The following is a 25430-nucleotide window of genomic DNA, read 5'->3' as shown; positions in this document are numbered from 1 at the left end:
TAACATGTGACAGTGATGAAGCTCTAGCCCTAGAACAGGATGACACAAAACCACATTGCCAAGCATGTCAGGGAACAGAGCAAGAGGATGAGGAGTTGGGGTTGGAGAGACTTTGGGTTCAATGCGATTCCTGTGACAACTGGGTGCACACAGAGTGCTTATCTTATGACGTTGACGTGAAAGCAAGCTTTGTGTGTCCAAAATGCTCCAAAAATTAACTGGGTGCTTACTGATGAGTTGTTGTGTATTTTCATAATTTTACTCATACATGTAATTGGAATCTAGGGGATTTCTGTACATTACACTGCTTTCAACAAAAAAGCACTGTAATGGATAAAAATCCAATGGATTCTGACAATGCATTATATTTAGTATTTAGAACATGTGATGTTCTATATCTATAAATTTCAAACAATTTAAACTCTGCTATAACATCTGAAATGTTCAAAAAAAATTATTACTATAACACATTTTACAGTACTCTGTATTACTTCTTTTTCTACATTTTTGAAATATTTTTTTTTTCGTTTTCAGTCTACAATGGATGCTGAAATCAAGAATTCAAGCAGTTCAAGTAAAATAATTATCAACAAATGTGTTGTGAAAGGCTATCATGCCTTCAAGATCCGTCCCCCCTTCACATCTCCTCCAACCCGTTTACTAGTGGATAGAGAATACTCAAACATCAAAGATGTAAATGCATGCTTGGTCTGGCTCCCACCATTGAACAAATTTCCCCCCCATATGCATGATAATATTACAGATGAAAAGCGCCAGCTAAAATTAAGTGACATTGCTGGGCTACCCATCGGACATGTACCGAGGTGTCTCTCTTCTCATTTTCGGGACGTTTTGGATAATGGGGGGGGGGGGGAAATATATGCTGAAGTGACTGGACAACCAGTGCCAAGTTTTCATCCATGGCCGGAACCAAATGAGGAAGGGGGTGGTGTTGTTCTACCCTGCAAGTACATTCTCACAAATATAGATGTTAATAATTTGTTAAATAAACTAAAAGAGTTATTTTCAAAATTGGAAGAGGGTGCTGAAATGGAATTGTACTGTACAAATCATGATTAAATTTGACCCCCCCTCCCCCCCCCAGTTTGATGGCATCAGGGCCTTGAAATAATTGGTCATATTGTACAGATGTATGTCTGTGTTTTATCTGTATCTGTTTATCTTTGTAAAACATGAAAGGCTGTTCATGTATCTCATTATAAAATTAACAATAATGATAACTTGGAATGACTTAAAATTGAGTGATTTTTTTATACATGCATGTACATTGGTGTACCATATTTGTATCATCTAGTCTTTTTTTCTCCTTGTTATTTATTTTACCATTAATTGTCGGGTGCAATAAAATGAATACTCATCCCAAAAAAATTCGTTAGCCTTTCTATTGTTCAAAAAAGGCATATTAAATCGTAAAAAATAGTTTGACACTGTCCCTAACAAAAAAAAATCAGCTGTATGTCACGTGATTCGCTAATGGAGAAAATGATCCGCTAAAGGAGAAAACATCGTTCATTGAAATACAGCGATACTTTTTATTTAATCGGTGGTTGTTTAGAAAGAAATATATGATGTTATAAGTCAAGCATGGTACTTTAATACAATATTGTATTATGAATTTAACTCGGGCTCGGGTACGTACTATCGACGCGAATTTGCCAAGTGATTCGTTAACGGCAACCTCACTGTAGTTTTATTTATTTTCATGATTAAATATCAAATATATTGATACAGGAAATCATCAAACATCAAAAGAAAAATTAATGAATTAATTGCAACACCAGTCTCCTTTACTTGGTTAAAAACCCTGCCATCTCCTTGTAATTATCTCTTTGTATATCAGGTGGATCCATTGGTTCATAAGGAACGTCTTTGAATCGTTCTTTCGTATCCAAGACATCGATGCTTTGACGTCCATTCTCTGCGTCAAAATTGGCCGATCTTTTAAGCGTGTTTTCGTGTACAATACTGGCCACTGCTGTATCGTAAATCCCTTCTAAATGTTCAGGAATCGCATTGCTCGAAACCTCTATCCCAAGCGAAACTCGCGTTTCCTCTGGTGTTGACATGACGTCATCATGTTCGTCATTTTCTTGGGACATTTCGTAATACGTGTTTTCCTCATTGTTATCGTATGCGTTGTCACTAGACAAAGTATGGTCTGCTTGTCTGTTTGGACTCTTTACATAGTCATACTCAACGGATGTGTTTTCGTGACCTGTGCCCTCAGAGATAGCAAACCCCTGCTGTTGCTCCTCATTGTGTTCTTGCTGAAATTGCTTTTCGCATCTTTCAATTTCATCGTTATCTATTGCGTCTTCCAAAGAAACCATATTGCTATTGTAGGTCACTTTTGTTGTTCGCCGCTTTTGTATTTTTTTCTGACATCTTTAATAAAACAATTTTTTTAAACACGGTATATATGTTACGAGAATATGTTTAAATAGAAATACATGTATTCAAAGTAGATAATTAAATTAAATATGGTTTTTGAAATCAAATAAATTACTTTTCGATTAATATGATTTAAAAACATTCCTCTGATTAACTGTTCACTAACCTTTTCTTGGATAAGATAACGAGAACAGACATGCTTATTGTGGATATAAGCGACATTATCACAACTCCCACTACCAGTCCAGAAGTTGATGACACTAAAATGCATCAATGATTGTTATTTAAATTTGAAAGTAAAAGAAATTTTATATATTAATGGTTTCCAGACCAAAAAAAAAAGTCAGGAAAACCCACAAACCTGGTTGTGTTTGAATATTTAGGAAATGTGAATAACATTCAAACCTGTACGCCCCTTACAATTACAGGAGATTTAATATAAACTGTAAAGAATGTTAAAAAAATTTACATCTAATTCTTCAGATATATTTGTACAATACGGACTAAATAATAAAATGTGTACCTTTCGAGGAAAAAATCTCTTCATGATGTGGTTTTGAAGAAGCTTCATTCTCTGATGCAGATAAATGAATTGTTGTTTATTGCAAGACAATTATTATAATGAAGAAAATATCGTTTTATATTTAAAGAAAATGTTTATAATCAATGTATTCTATATTGATTGGCAAATCGACAAACCTGTTTTACAAATGAATGGTAGTTTCTTCGTTGAAAAACATGAAATGAGGCTTGATTGCATCGTATCATTTCGAACAAATAGAGTTTGACACCTGTGAGAGGTTCCAACATGGCTTAAACCTAAAATAAAGAACTAATTATAATCCAGTCATACAGAATAGGAGAATGTTGCACCAAACAATGCCCTATAACAACCGTTAATGATGCAACGCAGCTTAATGATAAATTTCATTAGGTGCTGCAATTGCAACGCCTGTAAAATTGCTGTAAATTCTAGCAGTTTGACTGTTAACTACATTTTGTAATAGTTGATATCTCCAACTGTTAATGATAAATCGCCGCTTAATGATATAACTTTCTCATTAGACACCGATGAAAAACAAACGATCACCGATGACCAATCGACATTAGGCGTCACAAATGCACATCCCTAACACTTAATGAAACAAGCAAATATCAACTCTCTCAACCGCTATTGATATTAACTTTATACCATGAAGCGTTGCAGTCGCACCCTTTAATGATACAATATTGTATAAATGAATGAAAAAAACATCTTTACTTTTTCCTCAATTTGCTAAACATTCATAATTTGTATTTTTTTTTTAAAAATCTGGGTTTCGTGTCCCGAATGTTACCTCGTACCATGAACTGACGGGTAAAGCAGGTTCTCATAACGGTGGATAGACGTCCAGAACCCCTTCCGTTTACATAGCAGTCCCTGGTTACCGCACGTCTGTCCCTTTGTATCATTGTTGTAGACAACGCTTCCATTCTTACTGCATCTTTCAACAGCAGAAAAATACGATACCATTTCTGCATTTATTGGGCATTGGTCACCTAAAGGTTTTGTTCTTTGGTTATTTTCGTATATAAAGAATATGCACTGGCGTGTGTTTAAACAATGAATTAAAATTTTATAGTTCTGACCTCCGCATATATATGTATGGCTACTGTTGCAATAATCTGCTGCCAGCTGTAGAAATCCATTTGAACAGCTGTAATAGCTACATCTTCTGTGATGAACTTGTGTATCATTTGCTTTTGCGACTAAAAAGTAATAAAGAAGTCATAATATAGACTGGAACAACTAGTACAACATCTAAGGATACATACTGTTGGGCATTTTTGATGAATTTGCATCTGTTTTGATTGGTTTTGTTTTGCACATCTGATACAAGTATATCCATACACTAAAAACTCTCAAAAATCTGATATAAATAGAACTCAGACCAGATAACCACCATGACGTAATCTTGCTAAGTACTAGTATTAGGCTTACATTTCGAGTACACACTAAAAGTTGTTTCTCCACCACAACTCTCCGTTTGATCTGCCACCCTACAACTGTATCCGCACAAGGACGAATTTACTTTGACTTCAGTCGGAATGGTTCCATTGAAACACAAACATTTCTCTTTCTGAAGTATGAGAGAGAATAACTAAGAACTGATGATTCTTTTTTCACCAGCCACTTTGGTGGCAGGGGATAGTTTTTTTGGTCGCGGAAATGTGAGGCATATAGTGCTCATATTTATGTGATGCAATTTTTCAGTGGATTTTTAAATTTGCTTAAATTGGTTTGCGTGCAGGGGACACATGGTCCCGACTCTTGAGAATTTTTAAACATTTCAGAATAAAACAAGTACAACTTACATATAGCACTACATAGAAGAGCCAGGGGCGGTTTCAAAATTTTCTGAAAAATTGCCCTTTTTCACATTTTCACGGGTCCAGTACCACGCTTCAGTCCCGAGCAACTGCCATAAACTACCACAGGATTGGTAGCTTAATGTATACCCATGCAAATAATCACGAATTGATGGGGAGTCAATCACATTCTTTTCGAGTGACATTTCGTTTTCTGAACCCACCCTACTTTTCAAGTACAAAACCGAAAGTGAAAATTTTGGCCACAGCTTCGCATTTTCATTCCATATCTGATGAAAAGTGTTACCAGTATTAAAGTCTCATTTATCAATGAAATTGACATGATCTCCTCTATCCACAAAATGAATGCAATAAATACATGTATTCTAGCAATTTATACCTCTCAAATAAGCAGCCAAACCTCAGGTTTTCCCTTTATTTCAAAATTTTGAGGGGTCTTTCCTTCGAAACTATCCCTTGCCACCTTTTCATAAAGCAGATTACAGATAAGGTAAACTACAAACCCGTAGACCAAATAAAGTCGAGAAGTGACATTCTTCGTAACAGGAGGCGACTGTATGAGGTTGCACGAAGATGTCAGTAAAGCTTACCATCGATAAAACGCTGGTATTAAAACAGCCTGTCATTAAAACGAAAGAAAGACATAAGATTGAGAAATCTTTTTTTTTTCAAAATAAAATCATTGAAAGTTAGAGAATAGTTGTAATTAGACATGAACTCATTGACAATCAAAAACCGTTAATTAGTAAAAGATAAAAGGGTGTACTAAACACTGCAGAAAAAATATGCTAGTGCCAACATGAGTACCCGTTTGAGTGCGGTTTCCAACATACCATATATTTCCTTGCAAAACCCTTGCCTAAAAATTTTATATCTATTTTTGTTTTTACTGAAGTGATTACCTCTTAATTTAAAACGTCGTAAAAAAAATTTTAATTCCAAGGAGGAAATGTTTTTTTTTCTACAGGAATCAAAATATTACCTTTAAGAATTCAAATTTCTGTTGGATTTGAACACTAATCACAAAAGATATTATATATATATATATATATATATATATATATATATATATATATATATATATATATATATATATATATATATATATATATATATATATCGTACCTTTTTAAACTACCGTATCTGTTTTTTTTTTCAGCAAAATTTTATCCGTCAAAATTAATGGTATAGCTTGTACACCCCATTTGGCTGAATTCGAGACCCTTAAAAACCACCGACTATGCTGTGCCGTACTTTTATAGCCAGTTATACAAATAATACTTGTACTTTTTTGTTAACCAACCTTCATAGTTGATCCAATCGGAAAGTGATGTGTATTTATCTGACCAATAGTTGGTGTTCTCAGAAAGTTGATGAGCTAGATGACCGATGTCCGACTCTCTCACAAGTCTGCCGTTGTAAACAATTTCACAAGTCTGTATGGCTTGTCTATAAGTCAGTGGTGTGTTCGAAAAAACAAATCCGCCTATTGCTTCTGTGTACATATCAATAGAATTTTAAAGAACTCACACACATTATGCTTAATATAAAATTTATTTTTCAATGTTATACAAAACTAAAATCACAATATTAAAAGGTCTTTGACCTTATGTTAAAAAAGAGTATTGCTCACCGTATGGAAAGTAAAAAAATACAAACAAAGCGAGAATGTTGTAAAACAAGTACATCCCGAAAGACAATCATGATTTCATTGTTTCAATCCGATTGATAACGACACAACAAATCTCGAGATAACATTGAATTTATCACAAACCATAGACAATGTGTATTATTTAGTAGGTCCACTAATATTTGAGTAAGGATGTTTACAATGCATATGGATACAGATAAATTCGTTGGCGTATTGACGTTATATTAATACAGTATCTTTTGTGACGGTTTACTCCATATATTTTAAAGATGTTTATTACTCAATGCTTAAAGTTGTCGAATTCAAATTGGTATTTAGTTCAATGACTTGAATAATTTTTTAAAACACACTTAGTATATATGTATAAAATGAATTAATATTGATATATAATTGAATCTGTTTATAATATGGATTTAGGTTAAACAAAAACGGACATGTGACAAGCAAAGGAAATTCTGTAATTTTTCTCATTCCATTTTGTGCTAAAACAAGCAGTTAGTTAGGTTTTGATGTTATCATTATGATTTTACAGATATTCTGTTATTTTCATTCAACTTATCCCTTCAGATTGTATGCAATGCAATGCGAAAGAAATTGAAAAATGATCTAAAGCATCAATACACAGCATTTCACAAAAATTTAATCATTGACCCCATACAATTTTAATGCCAGCAGAATAAAGTCAATATATAGTCAGAGTTTACATGTTTTATCCTTATTATCATTAAGAGTTTGTCAAAATGAAACCAAGATGCGAAGTTTTTTGAAAATTGATAGTTAAAATCCGGACTGAAATATTTGTGTTTTTTAAATTGTTGCTCAAAACCAAAATTTTTTTTTATTTAGCAACAACGTCGGTCGTTCACTGTATTTTGTTTATTAATATTTCATATTGATACAATTGCCTCTATTTTAAAAGATTACTTGCATGTACCCAAAAAGTAGGTCACTGACCTAGATTTTAAATTGAAAAAAAAAGTTATAATCGATATACAGTGGATGGTTTTTCATTATCATCAAGTTATTTGTTGGCATTTTGAGTAAATGTCATTGTAGTCCATTATTGAAGAAACTATAATAATTGAGAAATGAATTGCAGCAGTTCTCTCTAAAGACGAGGAGTTGTGTTCTTCTTAGCTTCAGATCAGAGTCCTTTCTATCCCCTTCGCAGAAGTTTTGTTTCTATTCAGATTACATCAAACTTTTTCGGTCTTCTTCACTGGTGAATATTGAACTTTTGTCATTTCCGTGTGTGGCTTTTCCTTTGGTTTCCTGTTACAATAATAAGATAAAAAATAGATACGATTCCGTTATGAGTAACGAGTAGGTCTTCCGTCTGATGTACATTTAGAAACGATAAAATAAAATACCGATAAAAATACATACCACCATAACTTTCAGATAATGTATATAGGATCACCAATATCATTTAAAAACGTGATTTCATTTTTAAAGTATACAGCTCATCACAAAAATCAAAAAATATTCGTACCCTTAAATATCCCTAATTACGCAATAAATGGGCGTGGCAATGCTTTTTTTTTTAGATAGTTAATGTTATAATAAGCAACTTTGCTTGTATAAAGCTTTACAAAATCTTTATCGTTTTAGAGTTATTTGTAATAGACTTAACGAGTCTCTTGGCCACTATATAAAGAGACCAGCCTCTTTTTCTTGATAAAATACTAAAGGTCTCAAGAATATTAACATTTTATTGAAATATTTACTGGCCTTTTTTTTTTTACATGAAAATATCTTTGAAACAATAACATATATAGATATCAAATATGTAGATTCAAAAGATAAACCGTTTTTCAAAAAAAAAAAAAAAAGGAAGAAAAGTTGGACTCATCAGAAAACCAACCATTAAATTTACATTTTATACGAGGCTGCTACTTTTAATCTTTCGAATATATATTCTAATAGTTCTAACCACGAAGATGTTTTTTGTATTTACCATATGGATGAATTAGAAGAACTTACTTGTTTCTTTTACTGCAACATATGAGTGACACTATACAGCAGCCCAGCAGTACTAATCCACCACTCACTGACAGCCCGATCACACCTACAAGGGCGTGGTCAAACACTCATTATCATACACACTGTTGTCTGAGATATGTTAGCTAATTTCTGCTTGTCTATTTATTGGTTCGTTTGTCTCACCGTTTGTCAATCACTTTCCATGTTTAAAACCAGAGACTAAATTTGAAACAAACCTAATGAAAATACACAGCTAAAGGAATAAAAAAATTGAAATAACAATCGAAAGTTGTGGTTAAAAATGTCTGGGTGTCTTTAAAACATTCGTTACCAAACATGTCATTTATCTTTAAATATTCAAATTGTAAATACCGGATAAATGATGCTATTTACATAGGGACACATCGGAAGTAATATCAATTCTATTCAATGTGTATCACTGCCTTCCTTTGTGATATACTTAGTATAACCTTTGCAAACTTTATATTATACAAATTAAGTTTTTAAAACCATGTTTCTACGACCAAATATCATATGAATATGGAGCCATTTGAGAGGTATACAGTTCTTTATTGGAATAAAGTAAAAAAAAAATAGAACCTTCAGAATTCATTTTCTCTAAAGTGAAAAAGATTCAATGTTGCTCTGTACTCAAGAAGACCTCACAGAAAATAAAGAGAAAAATGTCATAAAATTGATACTTTTGTGAGCGATGTCTTCAGTATTTTGCCTGATTTTGGATTCTTAAATAATATCTGTTAGTGTGGAACAGACATAAATGTGTTAATGTATGACTAAATAAATGCAATTAACTAGTAAACTCAGAATATGCGTCTCGAAAAGACACATTATATAAAATATAATTATATGAAACAATGTATCGTCTGCATCATTTTAACACAATCTAATTAAAATTAGACGTTCTGAATCCGCTACCGCTTCTAATTTTAATAAGATTGCATTTTAACATGTCTTGAAACTAAATTTACTCTACAGGAAAAGACTATATAAATCCACTCACCTGAGTAAGAGAGGTATTTTAGATACATTACGGGCGGAATAACTTCATCACACAAGGTTTTCATGGTGACAGCGACGAGCTGAGAGTCTCTCACTGTATAGCCTTGTACTTCTTTTTGTTTCTCGCTTGAGCACAGCAACTCAGCATTTGTTTCAGTGATATCTTTTGGTGCAAAAATTGCAGTAACTCATTATATATAGATGTGAGAAAGAATTGTTGTCGGAAATAAATTTTGTAAATTCACATCGAACTAATTTCAAAGCTATGTAAAGCCTTAGCCGTTTTAACAAGAGCTTGATCTTTCGGTGGGGTGTTATAATCTAGTTTGCGCATCATATAACAAGTTATATTTACATTCTACTGTGTTTTTCCATTAAATTTTGTGATCTTCAAATGCCTCTAAATGCAACAAGTAGTCAAAGGTCAAATCGACGAGTTTTATTATGACGTCACAAACGTTGAACGCTGTAAACTGCAACGTCACAAGCGAAAATCAAAGTTCACGCTTGTGGCTGTTACTGTGGCTCTTCCATTAATATTAACTTACCCTTAGGATAAGATAGGAATTTTAAGGTATGAATCACATTTGCAGACAAGGCAAGAAGTTAAAAAAATGTAAATATAAGCATTAAATCATGATTTTTTGAAGTATACACTCTCATAACTGCAGCGGTGTGTGCATACAAATTTTCTTAACGCGCTAACGCGCGTTACTCAATTTGTATGCACACACCGCTGCAGTTATGAGAGTGTATACTTCAAAAAATCATGATTCAATGCTATAATAAAATACTTACATCCTGTCTTTTAATTTGCAAAGAAAAGCTCATTATTTTTCATAGACATTCAAAATCAGAATTTTGTTTACCCAAGATCAGATTTGTAGTGTAAAATTGACGGTATTTCAACTGAAATATACAGCCCTGGATGAGGCCGAACAAGTGACATTGCGCATGCGTTCAATGTATTCATATCTATTAGCCAATGACTGGACAGTTAACCATTGCATTTTCATCAAACTGGAGTTTGTAACGTACTGCCTAGTCCAAGATCTTGTTTAAACAGCTCTAAATACAAAAAGGCAATACCATTTTCATAATATAATCGAGGATATACAAATAAGAAAATTAATGTTTAATCCAACCATTACCTACTACACACACAAAAGGGTATTCCTCCTCACAAGAAGTCTCGGCATAGGTCTCATTGCTGTATTTGGTGCATGAAAATGGAAGTCCCACAGTCTCTTTAAAAGTAAAAAAAAATCTATTTAATAAAAATCTCGAATTTATATCAAGTTAACAGATAGACTGTGACAACGTTAGTTCCTTATAGTTACCATTGAATTCTGCTTTGAACGGGCCTATTGGATACCGGTGTAAATCCATCCAGTACTGTGTGACGTTGTCAATGACGACACCTTGGCAAACCTGGTCTACGTCATTACTTACAATCTGCGATTTTCTTTGGCTGCAGAATTGTCTGCTTTTCTTTAATGATACCTTTTCAGGGCTTATGTCGCCATTGCCTTTGGAAGAACATAAATTATGATATTTATAAACGTTAGTACACGCAAATTCTAACTGTAGATTAGGACTTAAATGAACTTTTTTTAGACAACCATGATTTCGAATAACCTTTTATGAGTAAATTAGTTTTAAATATTAATTTACAGGATTATTTTCGCCCCGTGCTTTTTTCGCTCTTATTCACTTGCAAAAATTTTCACCCTGTGTTCAATTCGCCCAATCACAGATGCATTAAAGAGAGATAATTTGAGACATTTGAATTCGTTCAGTCTTAATTTCGCCTGCTGACAACGAAAGCGAAAGGGGCGAAAATAAAATGGGGGCGAATATTTCCCTGTATACAGTATCTGTATCTTCAATTTCTAACGTGCACTCACTACACAGAGCCTGGAATTGATTGGAGCATCTATGAGCGCGGTACAAGTGTTTGTTCGACTGATCACAAGTGACCGTTGCACACTGTCTATTTTCGTGCATATCTTTTTTAGAAGGAAGATCTGAATGGAAAAAAATAATGATCTTAAATATATATAACGATTTTGTTCATAATTGTTTAATTAAGTGTAGGTATCCAATAAGAAACCAATTAAGAATGCATATACATGTATATTACGTGGTCATACCAATAAAGACTGCATATATTTAAGGAATTAATTTCATTCCTTATAGTTTAATACATAAAACAAAACTAACTCTCCATACCATTTTCATGCTTTTGTTTCAATCGTAAATGACATTTTAAACTGATATACCTATCATATACCTACAGCTTTTGTACAAGCTGATTGCATCTGGACCACCACATTTGGCTAGATTCTCAGCACAGCTGTAAGTACACTGACTGCTGTTTCTCACGAAGTGTTGCAGGGAGGTTAAACAGAAACATTGCTTACCCTGTTAAAAAATTTTGATCGATGCTATTTTTTTATGCTTTTAACATTTGTCATCCTTTGTCATTCAATGTTAATTTCCATTGATTATTTAACTTTAGTGTTATAAAAAATATTCAATATTACATGGCCACAAATTAAACCTGAATTCCGAAATACGGAGTCCGGAGTTTGGAGCATGACCGGAAGCAGGAACCCGTCGTTGTTCCCGCCTGGTCGGATTCATTCGGTACTATCTGATATGGCGGGGAGGGTGTAATTTTCGTATTGTCAAAACAACCTGAAATCAACACATTAATGACTGTATTTTTTTATCATGTTCTAAAGCTATAACTGTATAATATCTAATATAATATTTTTATTTTGTGTTTAATTAAATATCAATAAAGTCTTATTTTACTAGAATTTAAAACTTGAAAAAACAACCATTATAGCCTTTTGATGAGGTTATACATCGTAGAGTATATCGATCGAGAACGAAGTCCAAGGTTAATATACTCTCACCATGCAAAAGGCTATAATGGTTGTATTTTAAAGTTTTGAATTCTGGTAAAATAAGACTTTATTGATATTTAATGAAACACAAAATAAAAATATTATATTAGATATTATACTATGCAGGTCTATAAAACCATGTATTGACCGATAACAAAAGGCTATAATTGTTTTATTATAATAAATCAATTTAAAACTAATTCTCTTCAAGAGTATAACAGTGAAATATTTGGTTCATAATGTATAGGGGTTGATTTCGCTATTGTGACATTACAAAGTCGCACATGTCACAACCAGTTTCTTGTCATGAAAATCTATTTTTAGAATAGTGAAATTTATTTCTCTTTTTTAATAGAGTAAGGTTTATAACAAAATGTATAGCACGATCACGTGACAGCAATCGACCATTCATATGCTTGGGTAAAATACGATATTATTATAATCCATATTATTGTGGCATGAATGTTATGCAATATGATATTAGCTAATGCTTTTATATCAATCAAACAAAAGCCCTTTTTTGCTTTAGAACTAAAAAAAAATCAAAGGACTGAAGTACTGACGGGAGTTGATTTTATCGATTATTATCTATCTTAAAATCAACGATATGTAATTTTGCTTGGCAAGTAGTTTATAATCTATAATATGGATTCTCGGACTTTTCCGACAAGAATTTCGAGAAAACCTCTTATGAATCACGTTGTGTAATATTTAAAAATAGAATTGATTTCATCAAACTATCTATCGGTATTCGAAATATTTCAAAAAGTGTATGGATCCAACCAATAATGAACTCTAGTCTCGTTCAACCAGATGCTCGGCTGTCTCCGTTAATCTCCGACAAGTAAGAGATACCAGGTCACGTGATAGCTCGATGATGTGACCTCTAAATATAGACTGACTCTCTGCTTTTGTCGGAGATGTACGTAGACAGCCGATTATTTAACTCTGGCGTAGGAATACATACGACTGCAAAAAACTTCAAAATTGTTCGTACTATTTAAAATCTGACTATTTCTTAGGTATTTATAAATAGGTTTCCTTTAAAAAAAATGCTTCAGCTTACATTACATCGAATTTATCGATTATTTTCCAAGAACTAACTCTTGTCAGCGGTGATGATTTGTGCTTAGGTCCAAACACTGTTTCAGTTTCGGTTTGCCAGAGTAACTGCATAGAAGAGTTGATTAAAATCAACTCCCAAAAAAGAATTATTCGCAATGGTTCATGTATTTCTACAAGTTACATAGATTCCATCTTCTTCAGATTCTAAAACTAGATCTTCTTTTTCGGTGTTTATTAGGGCATATAGTTTAACTTGAAAAAGTCTCATCTTTTCCAAAATTTTCCTTTAAATATTTTCTATTTAAAATTGTCAAGTCTTCTTTATATAGATTTTCCATCATCAATATCCATCATATGTTTTTTAATCGCGTCACACACTTATAATTCATCAATTTCAAAACTCCCACCGGCGCCTGATAAAGTGACATTAAGTTATACATAAGTCCTTTGTTATTACATTTGCTACGCAGTTCTTGCTTGTCATTTATCTTAAGATTTAAAAATTGTGAAAATAGTTGCCTCTTCAAAATTTATACTTATTCAGCGCGATTTCCAAAACATTAGGAAATTTTCAAAAGCTTCTTAACTATCATGGTTTCCATGGGTATTAATTTTCTATAAAATTTTTTCACAAAATGCCCTGATCGTACCACTTGCAATTGATTGTTTTGACATTTATCAAAATTTTCATTCGGTTGTTTATACATAGCAGAAAGAGTCTCAAACCATTTTAGTTATTCACATACGGAATAGCCAACAAACTGTTTTCAGTTTATTTCTATTAAGTCCCATAAAGACCTTTCCCTGACCCCAGGATCAAGCATAAATTTAACAAATATAGGCTAGCTTATGTAAAAATCTTTTTATCTTGGGAATATTTTTTTTTAAAATCACATTTCTATATTTGCTTGATTATCTCCCATATGATAATGGATTATTTAGAAGCCCCTCACCAAAGACTGATTTTTGCTTAGAGTTGGTGAAATAGGCGAAATGTTTCGGAAGAAGATATACATGTATTTATCGAAGAACATACAATTTCATAGGCAAACAGACAGGTGGACAAATGAAAGTAATTTAAAAAGCCAGGGAGTTTTGAGTGTAGATAAATATGTATTAAAATCAACTAAAAATCCTAAATAACGCGTTGCCATTGATCATTTTCATTAGAATTTATATCGCATCAGAAGAAATAATGCTGGTATGCTTATGAAGGTGTTTTTTGAAGAAAAAAAAACAGTTTTCTTCCGACACAGCTAATTGTATCTGCACGCACACACACAGGCACGCACATTACAACCACACACACGGATGCACACACAATAATTGTATCTTACATACAATTTAATCAGATTAAAGCATGCGTGTTTTTTAATCTTGTTAATTTTTTTTAATACAAAAAGCCCACCTTTGTATATAATCCAAGGTGACAATCCGTGATATATATTAGTCCATAGGTACTCGTCAGGCTCATAGGAAGTCACGTGATTCAGGAGTAGTTTCGGAACCTCCTTGCCGAGTATTGAGCCGCTGTAATTGTCATTACAGTAGATGCGTGCACTCTGCCAATCAGAGCGGGGCTGGAGGGTGGAGACAAATGTAGAACACGTCACGACAGTCACTGCAAAAATATCAGGGTTTGTATTGCAGATCAGAGACGAATTCCAAAAGATGTCTAGTACATGTACATGTACGCATGTTCGGATTATATATATCTTTAAGAAGCTTGTACAATAGGTAAATTAATCTCCTATATTCTCCTACATGCTAGATATTGTCAAGCAACTTTTAAAGCGTCGATCCAAATAGGAAATTATCAATGTGACGTCAAATATCGCCCCGGAAAAATGCTCATTTTACACTTTTTCACCTTATAAGAAAATGTTTTTCTGTGTATAGGTGTTGATTATTATTTCCATTTCTTGCTAAAAATCGGTATATATAGTGACAATATAGGAGGGAGAAGGGAAGGGTGGCCATCTTGTTCATCAGCAAATAAAGACATAATCTTGTATTGTGTAAAAAGCAATATGGTCCTTTGCACGCCACCTAGCGCTCACCTTGCATCAGTGATCAGTCTGCAATATAGAGGCTTTTAATTTTATTTAACGCAGTTTTGTTATGTATTCTAATTTTGTTTAAATGTTCAACAAGATGAGGTGTTGTAGATACAAGCTACATCTGCACTCTGACAGCATTGAACAGTTCTACACAATGCAAAGTTTAAGCTGTATAATAGTCGTAGCAGTGGATAATCAAAAGACATCTGGGAAAAGCAGTTCCCATACTATCTACTCCATAAACTGTCACAAAGTAGTTAATTAACGGTATTACAGGTAATATCGGTGGGTTTTTTTTTCTAAGTGTTGTCACAAGTTTACTGTTGAGTGTTATAACGCATCTGGAGGGCCACTACGATCTGGACAACGTAAAGACAAGACATACTCAGTTTTCAACCTTAAAAAATAGACATTTTATGTAATGTATAGCACGCCTCTTATAACTAGTAACATCTCGTCACGGATGAGGCGTATTTACCTATCCCTGCACATATATCAGACATGAAATGCTAAAACGCAAAATCAAACTGCACAGGTGCAAACTATTTCTTACCTTTTGCCAATAATAAAGAGAAGACCACTTTCAAAATGTCGAAAGACTGCCTGACCATTATCTCAAACAATGTATAACCGTCCCGGAAAAGGTAAACAAACGGTAAATGATTCTCCTTGTAGCTTTTATCCAAAGAAAGATAAATTGCGTTGTGTATGTTTACCTTACAAAACGATATCACCGTATGACCTTGATAACGTCGCTTTGATTCAATCCGACAACAATATTTTACATACCGACCTGACGCAGATTTTTTATTGCAGGAATCAATCACCGGGAAAATACCGAGCTTTGTTCTGGTGAAATATTTTGGTGTATTAAGTTAATTAATGACTTGTTTCCACAGTCACTCATAAATAATTCACAAAAAGCCTAACGAATGAACGCTGATGGCGAAGTTTGAAGATGTGAGCACATTCTGGGTCAACATCGGAAGTCAAATGATGTGATTTTTCCGAAATACGCATCCATATTTCACGTAAATCTGTTTTATGATAATCGAAAAAAAACTATGTTTCCCTTTACTTATATTAGAGGAATAACCAATCTGATGAATTGTTCAATTGTCTTTACACCTAAAATTGATTGTAACATATGAACAGACAAAATATCTCATTATGTCACTTATTATTTTCAAATAATACCTCGTCATTTAACAAAAGTTTCCATGCGCGGATCCAGAAAAGAAAAATTTAGTGGGGGGTGGGGAGATTGGGGTGGCGGCCATTTTGTATGCCGGTGTTGCGGGGGGTGCTGCTCCAAGGTCTATATTCGGAAACTTAAGTTAGTTAGTATAGTTTAAGAATTGGTTCAATTCATCGCGGGCACACACCTTGCATCGGACATCTCTGGTTAATATATTTAGTAATAGTTAGATCATATTAAGTAAAAAAAAAAAATATGCGATTAAGAAGGGGGCGAAGGGAACATAAATTTGTAAGCAATGAACAGATTGTGTTCGACGTCGGTATGAATAAATAATTTATGCATAAAACGGTGAAGTTGAAAGAAGGGGGGGGGGTGTTGAATTACGGTTTACAACCAATCTGTCGTGGTTTAAAAAAGAATGAAATTAAAAAACCGCTAGTGTACGCATATGTATTTCCACACTTTTAACCGAAGTTGTCAAGTCCGATGGTTGCATGTAACTCGTCCTATACTTTCCGCCGCGTTCCTGGGCACACCGTTCTGTAAATAGTTCTAATAGATATAGAGGATATAATTGTGTGATTTTAATATATTTGCTTTATCCAACGAGTTGAAATGGGGTATATATATTCGCGAGGCTTGCCGAGCGAATATAACCATTTAAAGCTGCTTGGTCCGATTTTTTTGTAATTACAGTATCAATTTTTTTTTCATACAAATCATTTATGATAGAAAGTTATGAACTTTCTCCTATTTACACCAGCAGAATCAGTCTCCTTTCAAAGTTAGAAATATTCAAAGTAAATAAAAATAATTTCTCTTTGGGCAAACGAAAAAACAAACCAAAATGCATCACGGGAATGTTTAGAAAAGGAAACCGCATGGTTTCGTCCCCCGAATGATTGGGGTTATTCAACCCGCATACTATGCATCGATTGTAAAGAAAGCACACTTTAGAAATATTGGCTAACAAAACATACACATGTTTATTTGTAATTTGTCTAATCATTTCGACCTTTATTTAAAGCGATGTCAAATTCGTAATACAACCATACCCGTCTCGTCGTCAGGGGTGAAATTTAACATGAGGCGAAATAACGCGGTACCTTTTAATGTCGTTTTGTTTTGTTAGCAAATTTTGTAAGTATTTTTCTTCATTGAACTTTGGCATAAATGACGGGTAAAACTACTGCAATGTCTATTATTATACATATACTAAGCATAGCCATCGTTTAAAAGCGTGCATAAAATTTGATATAAAATCGGACCAAGCAGCTTTAAAGGACTTGGATAAAGCAAATATAAAATCACACAATTACAGATGTTCTATTTATCTCATACAATTTGATTTATATTATGAAGCTTTTGAGTCAGTCCCTTAATGACCCGAATTGATATTTTTTCAAAGTTGAAAAACGATGATGCAAGCCTCGCGAATATATACACCATTTCAATGTAAACCTTATATGTACACTTGCATGCATGTGTATACAAGAGTGAGTAAACAGATTAAGACTAAGTTTATCTCTGTTCATTTTCATAATACATGCAGAATGAAGTATGTAACAGCTTGGCAGAGATTGTATAATGTTGAGTTGTAGGGCTATGAAGGGGAAGAGAAGGCGTACATCGCCACACAGGGCCCCATGTCTCACACCATCATAGACTTCTGGAGGATGGTCTCGATAGAAAAGTCACCAGTCATTGTCTTGATAGCAAAGCTGAAAGAGAAAGCCAAAGTAGGTCTCATTACACAATTGTCAATGCCTTCTGCTAAACAGATTGTCCATTTATGAATTAATTACCTTGAGCAGAACATACCGGTACAGACTTATAGTACATATATTACCAATTGTCATTTCTGCTTACTTACTCAGGGTTGATATTACTTATTCTGTGTACTAGACAGGTCTGCCTATTTTAACAGTTTTGTCTAACCCAGACATTACGTCCACTAGCCTTGACCTTATGTCTATTAGCCTTGACCTTATGTCTATTAGCCTTGCCCTTATGTCCACTAGCATTGACCTTATATCTACTAGCCTTGACCTAATGTCTACTAGCCTTGACCTTATGTCTACTAGCCTTGACATTGTGTCGATAAGCCTTGACCTTATGTCAACTAGCCTTGATCTTGTGTCTATAAGCCTTGACCTTTTATGACTATTAGCCTTGACCTTATGTCTATTAGCCTTGATCTTATGTCTACTAGCCTTGATCTTATGTCCACTAGTACTAGCATTGACCGTATGTACTAGCATTGACTTTATGTCTACTAGCCTTGACCTTATGTCTACTAGCTGACATTGTGTCTATTAGCCTTGACCTTGTGTCTTTTAGCCTTGACTTTATGTCTTTTAGCCTTGACCAAATTTTACAAAATTCACTTTAATTAAACAGTCTTGATAATAAAATTTTAGCTGTTCAGTCCATTGTGATTAACTGGTTGTTTAAATTATCATGTTTACGCTTACATTTATTAAACCTCTACCTGTGGTTAAAGAGCAAAAAATGATCCACAACAAACAGCCGTACAATCTACTTGTATAAATTAGTATTGTTCCCCAGAAAAAAGTATTCAAATGTGCATGTATCTTTATTAGTGCTTTAAATAGGGATAGGGATATTCACAGATGTTTATCCCTAAACGGGACCCTCATCAATACATGCATATTTTATAAGCTATTGTCAACACGTGTACAAAAAAAGATGATCACGTGTTTTTTCAAGAGTATATTTGTCAGTACATGCATCTTTATTAAGAACAAGATACGGTATTGGCATTATTTGGCCGCAAAATTTACGATATTTTCAACGTCTTTGTCCGCGTTATTGATGTTGTGCATTGACCTATACTGTGTCTCGCAGAACAATTTTTATTGTTAAGGGTTTTGTCATTTTTTGATATTTTCTTTCACTTCTGGCTTGTTCGGGCTCATTTTAGGGGTTTATATCCCCCTTGATGTTGATCACACGAACTCAGAAACACACGCGTTAAGTAGAGGAAGTTTCTTAATATTTATAACAAGTGTCTGGGGGTTTCTATCATATCTAAATGTGTCCATTTAGCTAACTAGAACTTTGTCATTTTTTAACTCTTCACGACAATATTGTTGTAAGTGGTGGACCGTTATCTCCCTTTCTTTAAAGTGTACATCAAATGAATTACAGGGCAGTGCAGGAGACCTATAGGGCTATTATTTCCAGGTCTCAAATTTGGGCTGTACGGATACCACCAGGTGGTACTGTCTCCAAAGTTGTCAATGCTCCTACAAACAATTGATGCATTAATCATCCTGATATTAATCAAATTATGCCGATGATAAAGTAAAATGTATTTCTGTTCGAGTACTCTCAGTACTTTGACGCTTTTCCTTATTGGCCGTTAGCTTCTACTGGCTTAATGGCTGCTGTTAATGGCTGCTAACTTCAGCATGGTTAAAATGCCTAACAATGTAGTAAACTTTTCATAATTTTGGTTTCTTCATTCATTCTTAGTGATGCACTTGCATACCCAGTAGTTTGTAGTAGGGGGAAATCGTCAATGCAAGTTTAATTCATGAACAATAACGAGTCTACTCTTTCGTCGCCAATAAACCGAATTTTGTTTTATAGTGTCTTGTATCTCGAAATAATTTTAATGTGTTGTCACACTTAACAAGCATTCTGAGAGTATTGCATAAGCAATACACGTCCCCTACCGGTTAGTGGAAATTGTGAAAACAATGCACTGTTATGCGGAATATCAAACCCGAATATCAAAAAATTGGAATATAAAAAATTAATTTTCTAAAAAATATGCCAACCAGACGCTACAAAAGTGTAAACATGATCTGTAGTTTGATATTTTGAAGCTGTTCAGCAAATTTCATATTATTCCTCAAACACATAAAGAAAAAAAGTGTGGAAAACTGAAGTGGGACAGACAGACGGACGGACGGACGGACTGACGGACGCAGAGGAAAGCTATAGTCCCCTCCGGTGATAACCGGTAAGGGACTAATAATGAGATACATGTAAATGGAACTCGTTGTTAAGATGACAACCATACCCCGATGTAATACATCAGTATCTTGTTATAACAGACGGATTTTTATTAGTTCCCTACAGGTTTCACCGGAGGGGACTATAGCTTTCCTCTGCGTCCGTCAGTCAGTCCGTCTGTCTGTCCGTCCGTCCGTCCGACAGCTTCAAAATGTCAAACTACAGATCAAGTTTACACTTTTGTAGCGTCTGATTGACATATTTTCGAGAAAATTAATTTTTTATATTCCATTTTTTTGATGTTCGGGTTCGTTATCGGGTTCGGTGTGTACTGAATAAACCATGTACCATTCCTTTTATCATTTCTAACAAACAAATAAATTCTGTAAAATAGTGTCAAACATTGTGTTGTAAATTTAATCGGCAGGTTTTTTTTGTATTATTACAATCGGGTTCGTTGTCGGGTTGGGCTGTTTAACTGTTTGTTTGATTCGGGGTACAGAAGACGGTAAGAAATGATATTGTGCATAACAGTGCATTGTTTTCACAAATTTTTACCAGCGAATACAGAATAGACTTGGCGAAATTTCAGGAGATGAAATAAAGAGTATTATTTTACATATTTTGTATATAATTTCTATATCAGCTATATAGTTTTAATTTCCTCTGTTCTTTCATCTCTGATTAAAGCATGACATCTCGTTTACAATAGCTCTGAAATAGTTGTGTGCTTGGAAGCTTTCATAGAATAATACAAACCGGTAGGGGACGTGTATTGCTTATGCAATACTCTCAGAATGCTTGTTTTTTAAGATATACTGTATCCCTTCTTTCACTTTAAGTTTATTTGAATATGAATTATAATTTCTGTTGCTTTCTGTGAACTGCAGTAAAATTTACAATATTGCAAAGACTACTTCACAAATAATAAAAAATTATCATTAAAGGAATTTTAAGTTTACTTAAAATGCTTTATATATATTGATTTTACAATTTTTGCACTACGAGTTATCGCACTTTTAAATGAAGAAGAGAGTGCTCTGTTTGGTCACGTAATGTGTCATCATTTGACCAATGAAATTAAACGCGGGAAATCTAGCGACTCTCTTTGTTTAATATTGAAATAGCGAGGGTATATGTTTATCCCATTAGCTATGAGTTTGCTCTTTCCCACAAGTATTTCTTCCTCCTTTTATTTTTCCTTGAGGTCTAACATTGATTAATACGTTATATCAAGTCCTTGGCGTTTTCAGACCACAAGGAATTTGTTTGACGATATTACGTAACCAATTTTCGATTTCAGTCAATACAGCCAATTAATAAAATTCATATTTGTATATTATTATTAATCACTATTCGGAAATTAACTATAGTTACATCATATTAAGATCAAATGCAGAATTGTGACATAATTCAATTAAAATTCAATTGCAGTATTACGTAATATAATTTTATATAATTTTACGCAGTGTGTTACAATGTTATGTAGCAATTAAAGTCACGCTGGTGGCAAAGAGCAACATATACAAATGTACCATGTCTTGTTTTGTTTTTATACATTGTATTATGTATCGAAAGATGGAGGTGATGTTCATACGTAAAGTAAACTACATAAGTTAAAGCTCTTTCATATGGAAATCAATTATGGATTTAAAAAAAAAACCCTTTTAATCAGAAGGGGGTCAATATTCTACAAGGTTAACTTTTCTTCATGTAAAGTGTGCTCATTTTTATGAAAATGATACTTATTCTTCAGGCAAAAGGGTAATTTTTCTACCTCGAAAAATGACCCCCCCCGGGGGGGGGGTGTCATTATTCTACTTGCGCTTGCTATAATGGGAAAATCCAACCAAATATGGACGATCAGGCCCCGCCGTCACCAACTTACCTCAAGTCAATTTTCAGCATCAAGAAGGAGCACTGACCTCAAATTTATTCACTTTTTAAAGATCCGAGTTGAAGAAAAAGTTGAGTCATTTTGAAATGTTGGCTGGTCTTTGTGAATATATATCATATACATAATAACACATGTATTCATATTAAGAAAATAAGCTTAAGCAAATCAGCAAATGACACATTATATGCATGTTCAAATCATTTCTAAACACAAGGACTTTATATATGAATTTTCCTTAATTTGTTGACATCGTTTATATGCACCTACTAAATGCATTAATTTGTTCTTGGCTGGTTTAAACCAATAATATTTTTTCAATAACTTTGATTGTAATGTCATATTAAATGGTTTACGATAGACACAAGTCTGCAGGAGTCCCCCCCCCCCCCCCCAATCCATTCAGAATTTACAATATGACACAGCCTTCGGCTCGGTGAATATTATACTTCTCGGTTAGCTTAATAACGTATTGACCTCAAGAACAGCAAATGTTCCATATTATTTATTAACTACTAAGTTTTTCACAATTTTTTGCACTGGTATTGAACTTTCATTATTTTTTTGGATGGAAAAAAGGGTTTTTTTAAGATATATGATAACATAGGGTTTTCCGATTTTTATTTTGAATCCTTACATTATCGATTAAAACGGAAGAGAAATGTCGACACACTTTCAGATGTATCCGGTTGATCACTTAAAATTTATTGTATATGTACATGTTTTATACAGCAACATCAAAAAACAAAAAACAAAACCACCCAGAAGATTAAACAGACTGAATGTTAAAACGAAAGACTTGTCTTCATAACATTTCTATTTCTGAACTTACGAAAGACTTGCTTATCTAAACGATGGATAACCTCACTGAACTTAATGAAGCTTTCTCTACGAAATCTTTACCAAATACAGTTGTGATTGTGATTCTTCTCATAGTTGGGATACTTGGAAACTCTCTGGTTATCTATGTGTACGAATTCCGTTTCCCGCGTTCCGATGGTCGGTGCTATATAGGTCCGTTGGCAGTTTCTGACCTTGGAACTTTAATCTCGACCTCTGCATTGAATCTGCTGAAAAATTTGATGAAGTTCATTTTTCCCGGACCAATCGTTTGTAAATGTTTGTATTTTCTCAGCTACGCATTCATCAACATTTCGTTATTTCTATGGACCGTAATTGCTGTTCAAAGATATCGGAAAATATGCAAACCTTTTAAATGGCAGATGAAACGGGATTGGCGAAAATGGTGTATTCTTATATTAGCTGGATTTTCATTTGCATTCTTTTCACCAACTCTTTACTTTTACGGCATCAATGAAAAAGTTATAACTGAATATAACATCACAGTGTTTGTCTGTGAGCAGACGACAACAAATGTAAAAGGTTTGCTTGTTTACCAAGGTATAGGTTTAATAATGTCTTTGTTAAATGTTGTCGCTATTATTGCCATCTATATTGTCGTTTTTATAAAAATTTATAAAACTATGAAAGGCGTTCGCGAAGAGAAGAACGAAAGCACTACTTCGGGCACTCTGCCTGTATCAACTATATCGAATTTCGAGAATCCAACACATGAATTATCACGCAATCAACACGCCAATGCTTCGTCTAGTGGTCGTACCGAAGCTCAAAAATTAGAGCATACAATAGCCTTCACGTTCATGACCATTCTTTTGCTAGGACTCATTTCGTACGTTCCTTCTAGATCCCTTGTGGTCTACGAATCTATCGATCTAAAGTTTTGGGAGAATTTGAATTACAGTACTTTCAATCTTCACCTTTTTCTACGAAGAAGCTATGTCGTGGTTCATTCCTGCAATGTATTTATTTACCTGATTTTCGATTCGCTGTTTCGTAAGGAAATAAAAAGTTGGATAGAAGGATAGAAGGCGATAGCGTGTAGACATCAGGGAAAATCAGAGTATGTATTGTGATACCATCTCTGAAGCTCATGAACATCTGATTGTATGCTAAACAAAAGTGTCTCAGTTACCATTACGATGTCAGTTTCCGGAAGCTTTAAGCGGACCATAGTAATCTGGAGGTGAACATACATACAATGTACTTTTAAGCGGATATTTCTACTTGAGCATTTTTGGTTCCTCACCCCCCCCCCCAAAAAAAAAACACCACCTAAACTATTTACATAGAAAATTTGTTTTCATCCTTGGAAATCTTTACTTAACATATACAATTTATACAATTACATGTACAAGTTGTAAAAAGTATTAAAAAAGAAAAAGATATTTTAACTCATGTTGTGTTCTTACTTAATTGTACAGTATGATAAATACTTGAAGTGCTGACGCGTCCAATAAATGAGATCTAGAACAGTGCGTCATATCAACACGTACAATGAAAGCCATTATACTATCTTTTATGTCGACCCATTTTTTTGTGTACATTTTTACTGAACAGTTTTCCTACCGTTTCTTTTTTAAATGTCTATAATTCAATTGTATTTTTCATTATTTTACCATATAAGATTGCATTCCTAGATGCGTTTGTCGTTTTCTTTTCTCCTTTAGTTAAAAGTTCTTATCTGTTAATAAATGCAGTGATTTGAAAAGGTAAAAGTAATTAATTCATTGGGTACATGCATTGATCTAGCAAAAAATGCATAAATCGCCTAAAATGTAAAAAAGTAAGCTACAATATAAACAATGCACGTGGTAACTGTGACAGTCTTAGAATTATTATTAAACTTTAAGGTCGTTCGGTTCTGTGATTTTTTAATACATCGCACAACTCCAACTGCCACCAGTTGACACACGAACGTTGAAAATAAGGTAAAAAAAAAAGTCAAAGAAAATTCGAGTTAAAAGACAGAAATTCAAATATACTCAATGTATGTATAAGCTAGAGTATTTTTTTA

The 25430-nt window shown here is 33.7% G+C and overlaps 2 protein-coding genes and 1 long non-coding RNA gene across 5 annotated transcripts; 1 reads left to right on the top strand and 2 right to left on the bottom strand.

The window, feature by feature from the left end:
• Positions 1-1123: 1123 nt before the first annotated feature.
• Positions 1124-6556, bottom strand: LOC105341562 (uncharacterized). Of its 2 annotated transcripts, XM_034454673.2 has the most exons (10): positions 6416-6556; positions 6086-6277; positions 5286-5401; positions 4394-4532; positions 4042-4161; positions 3757-3951; positions 3112-3231; positions 2936-2986; positions 2579-2672; positions 1416-2406 (listed from the first exon to the last, which is right to left on the bottom strand). In XM_034454673.2, the coding sequence occupies exons 1-10, from the start codon at positions 6468-6470 to the stop codon at positions 1809-1811; spliced, it is 1680 nt and encodes a 559-aa protein (XP_034310564.2). In that variant the 5' UTR covers positions 6471-6556; the 3' UTR covers positions 1416-1808. The 2 variants fall into 2 exon arrangements, with proteins under 2 accessions (XP_065940318.1, XP_034310564.2); XM_066084246.1 differs by lacking the exons at positions 6086-6277; positions 6416-6556 and adding an exon at positions 5908-6054 and having other exon boundaries at positions 1124-2406.
• LOC105341561 (uncharacterized) lies at positions 6318-16412 on the bottom strand. Of its 2 annotated transcripts, none has more exons than XM_034454680.2 (10): positions 16030-16412; positions 14825-15037; positions 12000-12136; positions 11719-11860; positions 11344-11463; positions 10777-10965; positions 10588-10683; positions 9438-9599; positions 8417-8501; positions 6318-7705 (listed from the first exon to the last, which is right to left on the bottom strand). In XM_034454680.2, exons 1-10 carry the CDS (start codon positions 16085-16087, stop codon positions 7630-7632), a joined length of 1278 nt encoding a protein of 425 aa, XP_034310571.2. In that variant the 5' UTR covers positions 16088-16412; the 3' UTR covers positions 6318-7629. The 2 variants fall into 2 exon arrangements, with proteins under 2 accessions (XP_034310571.2, XP_034310576.2); XM_034454685.2 differs by having other exon boundaries at positions 11734-11860; positions 16030-16405.
• A 462-nt stretch (positions 16413-16874) lies between these two features.
• LOC136275566 (uncharacterized) lies at positions 16875-24797 on the top strand. Its single transcript, XR_010714152.1, has 2 exons — positions 16875-18416; positions 23288-24797. It is a non-coding gene; the product is annotated as an uncharacterized lncRNA (long non-coding RNA).
• The last annotated feature ends 633 nt before the right edge of the window (positions 24798-25430 follow it).

Source organism: Magallana gigas, chromosome 5 (genome assembly GCF_963853765.1).
Source record: "Magallana gigas chromosome 5, xbMagGiga1.1, whole genome shotgun sequence".
NCBI lineage: Eukaryota > Metazoa > Mollusca > Bivalvia > Ostreida > Ostreidae > Magallana > Magallana gigas.
Note: the sequence above shows the minus strand (reverse complement) of the source record. Positions and strands in the feature narration are given on the sequence as shown.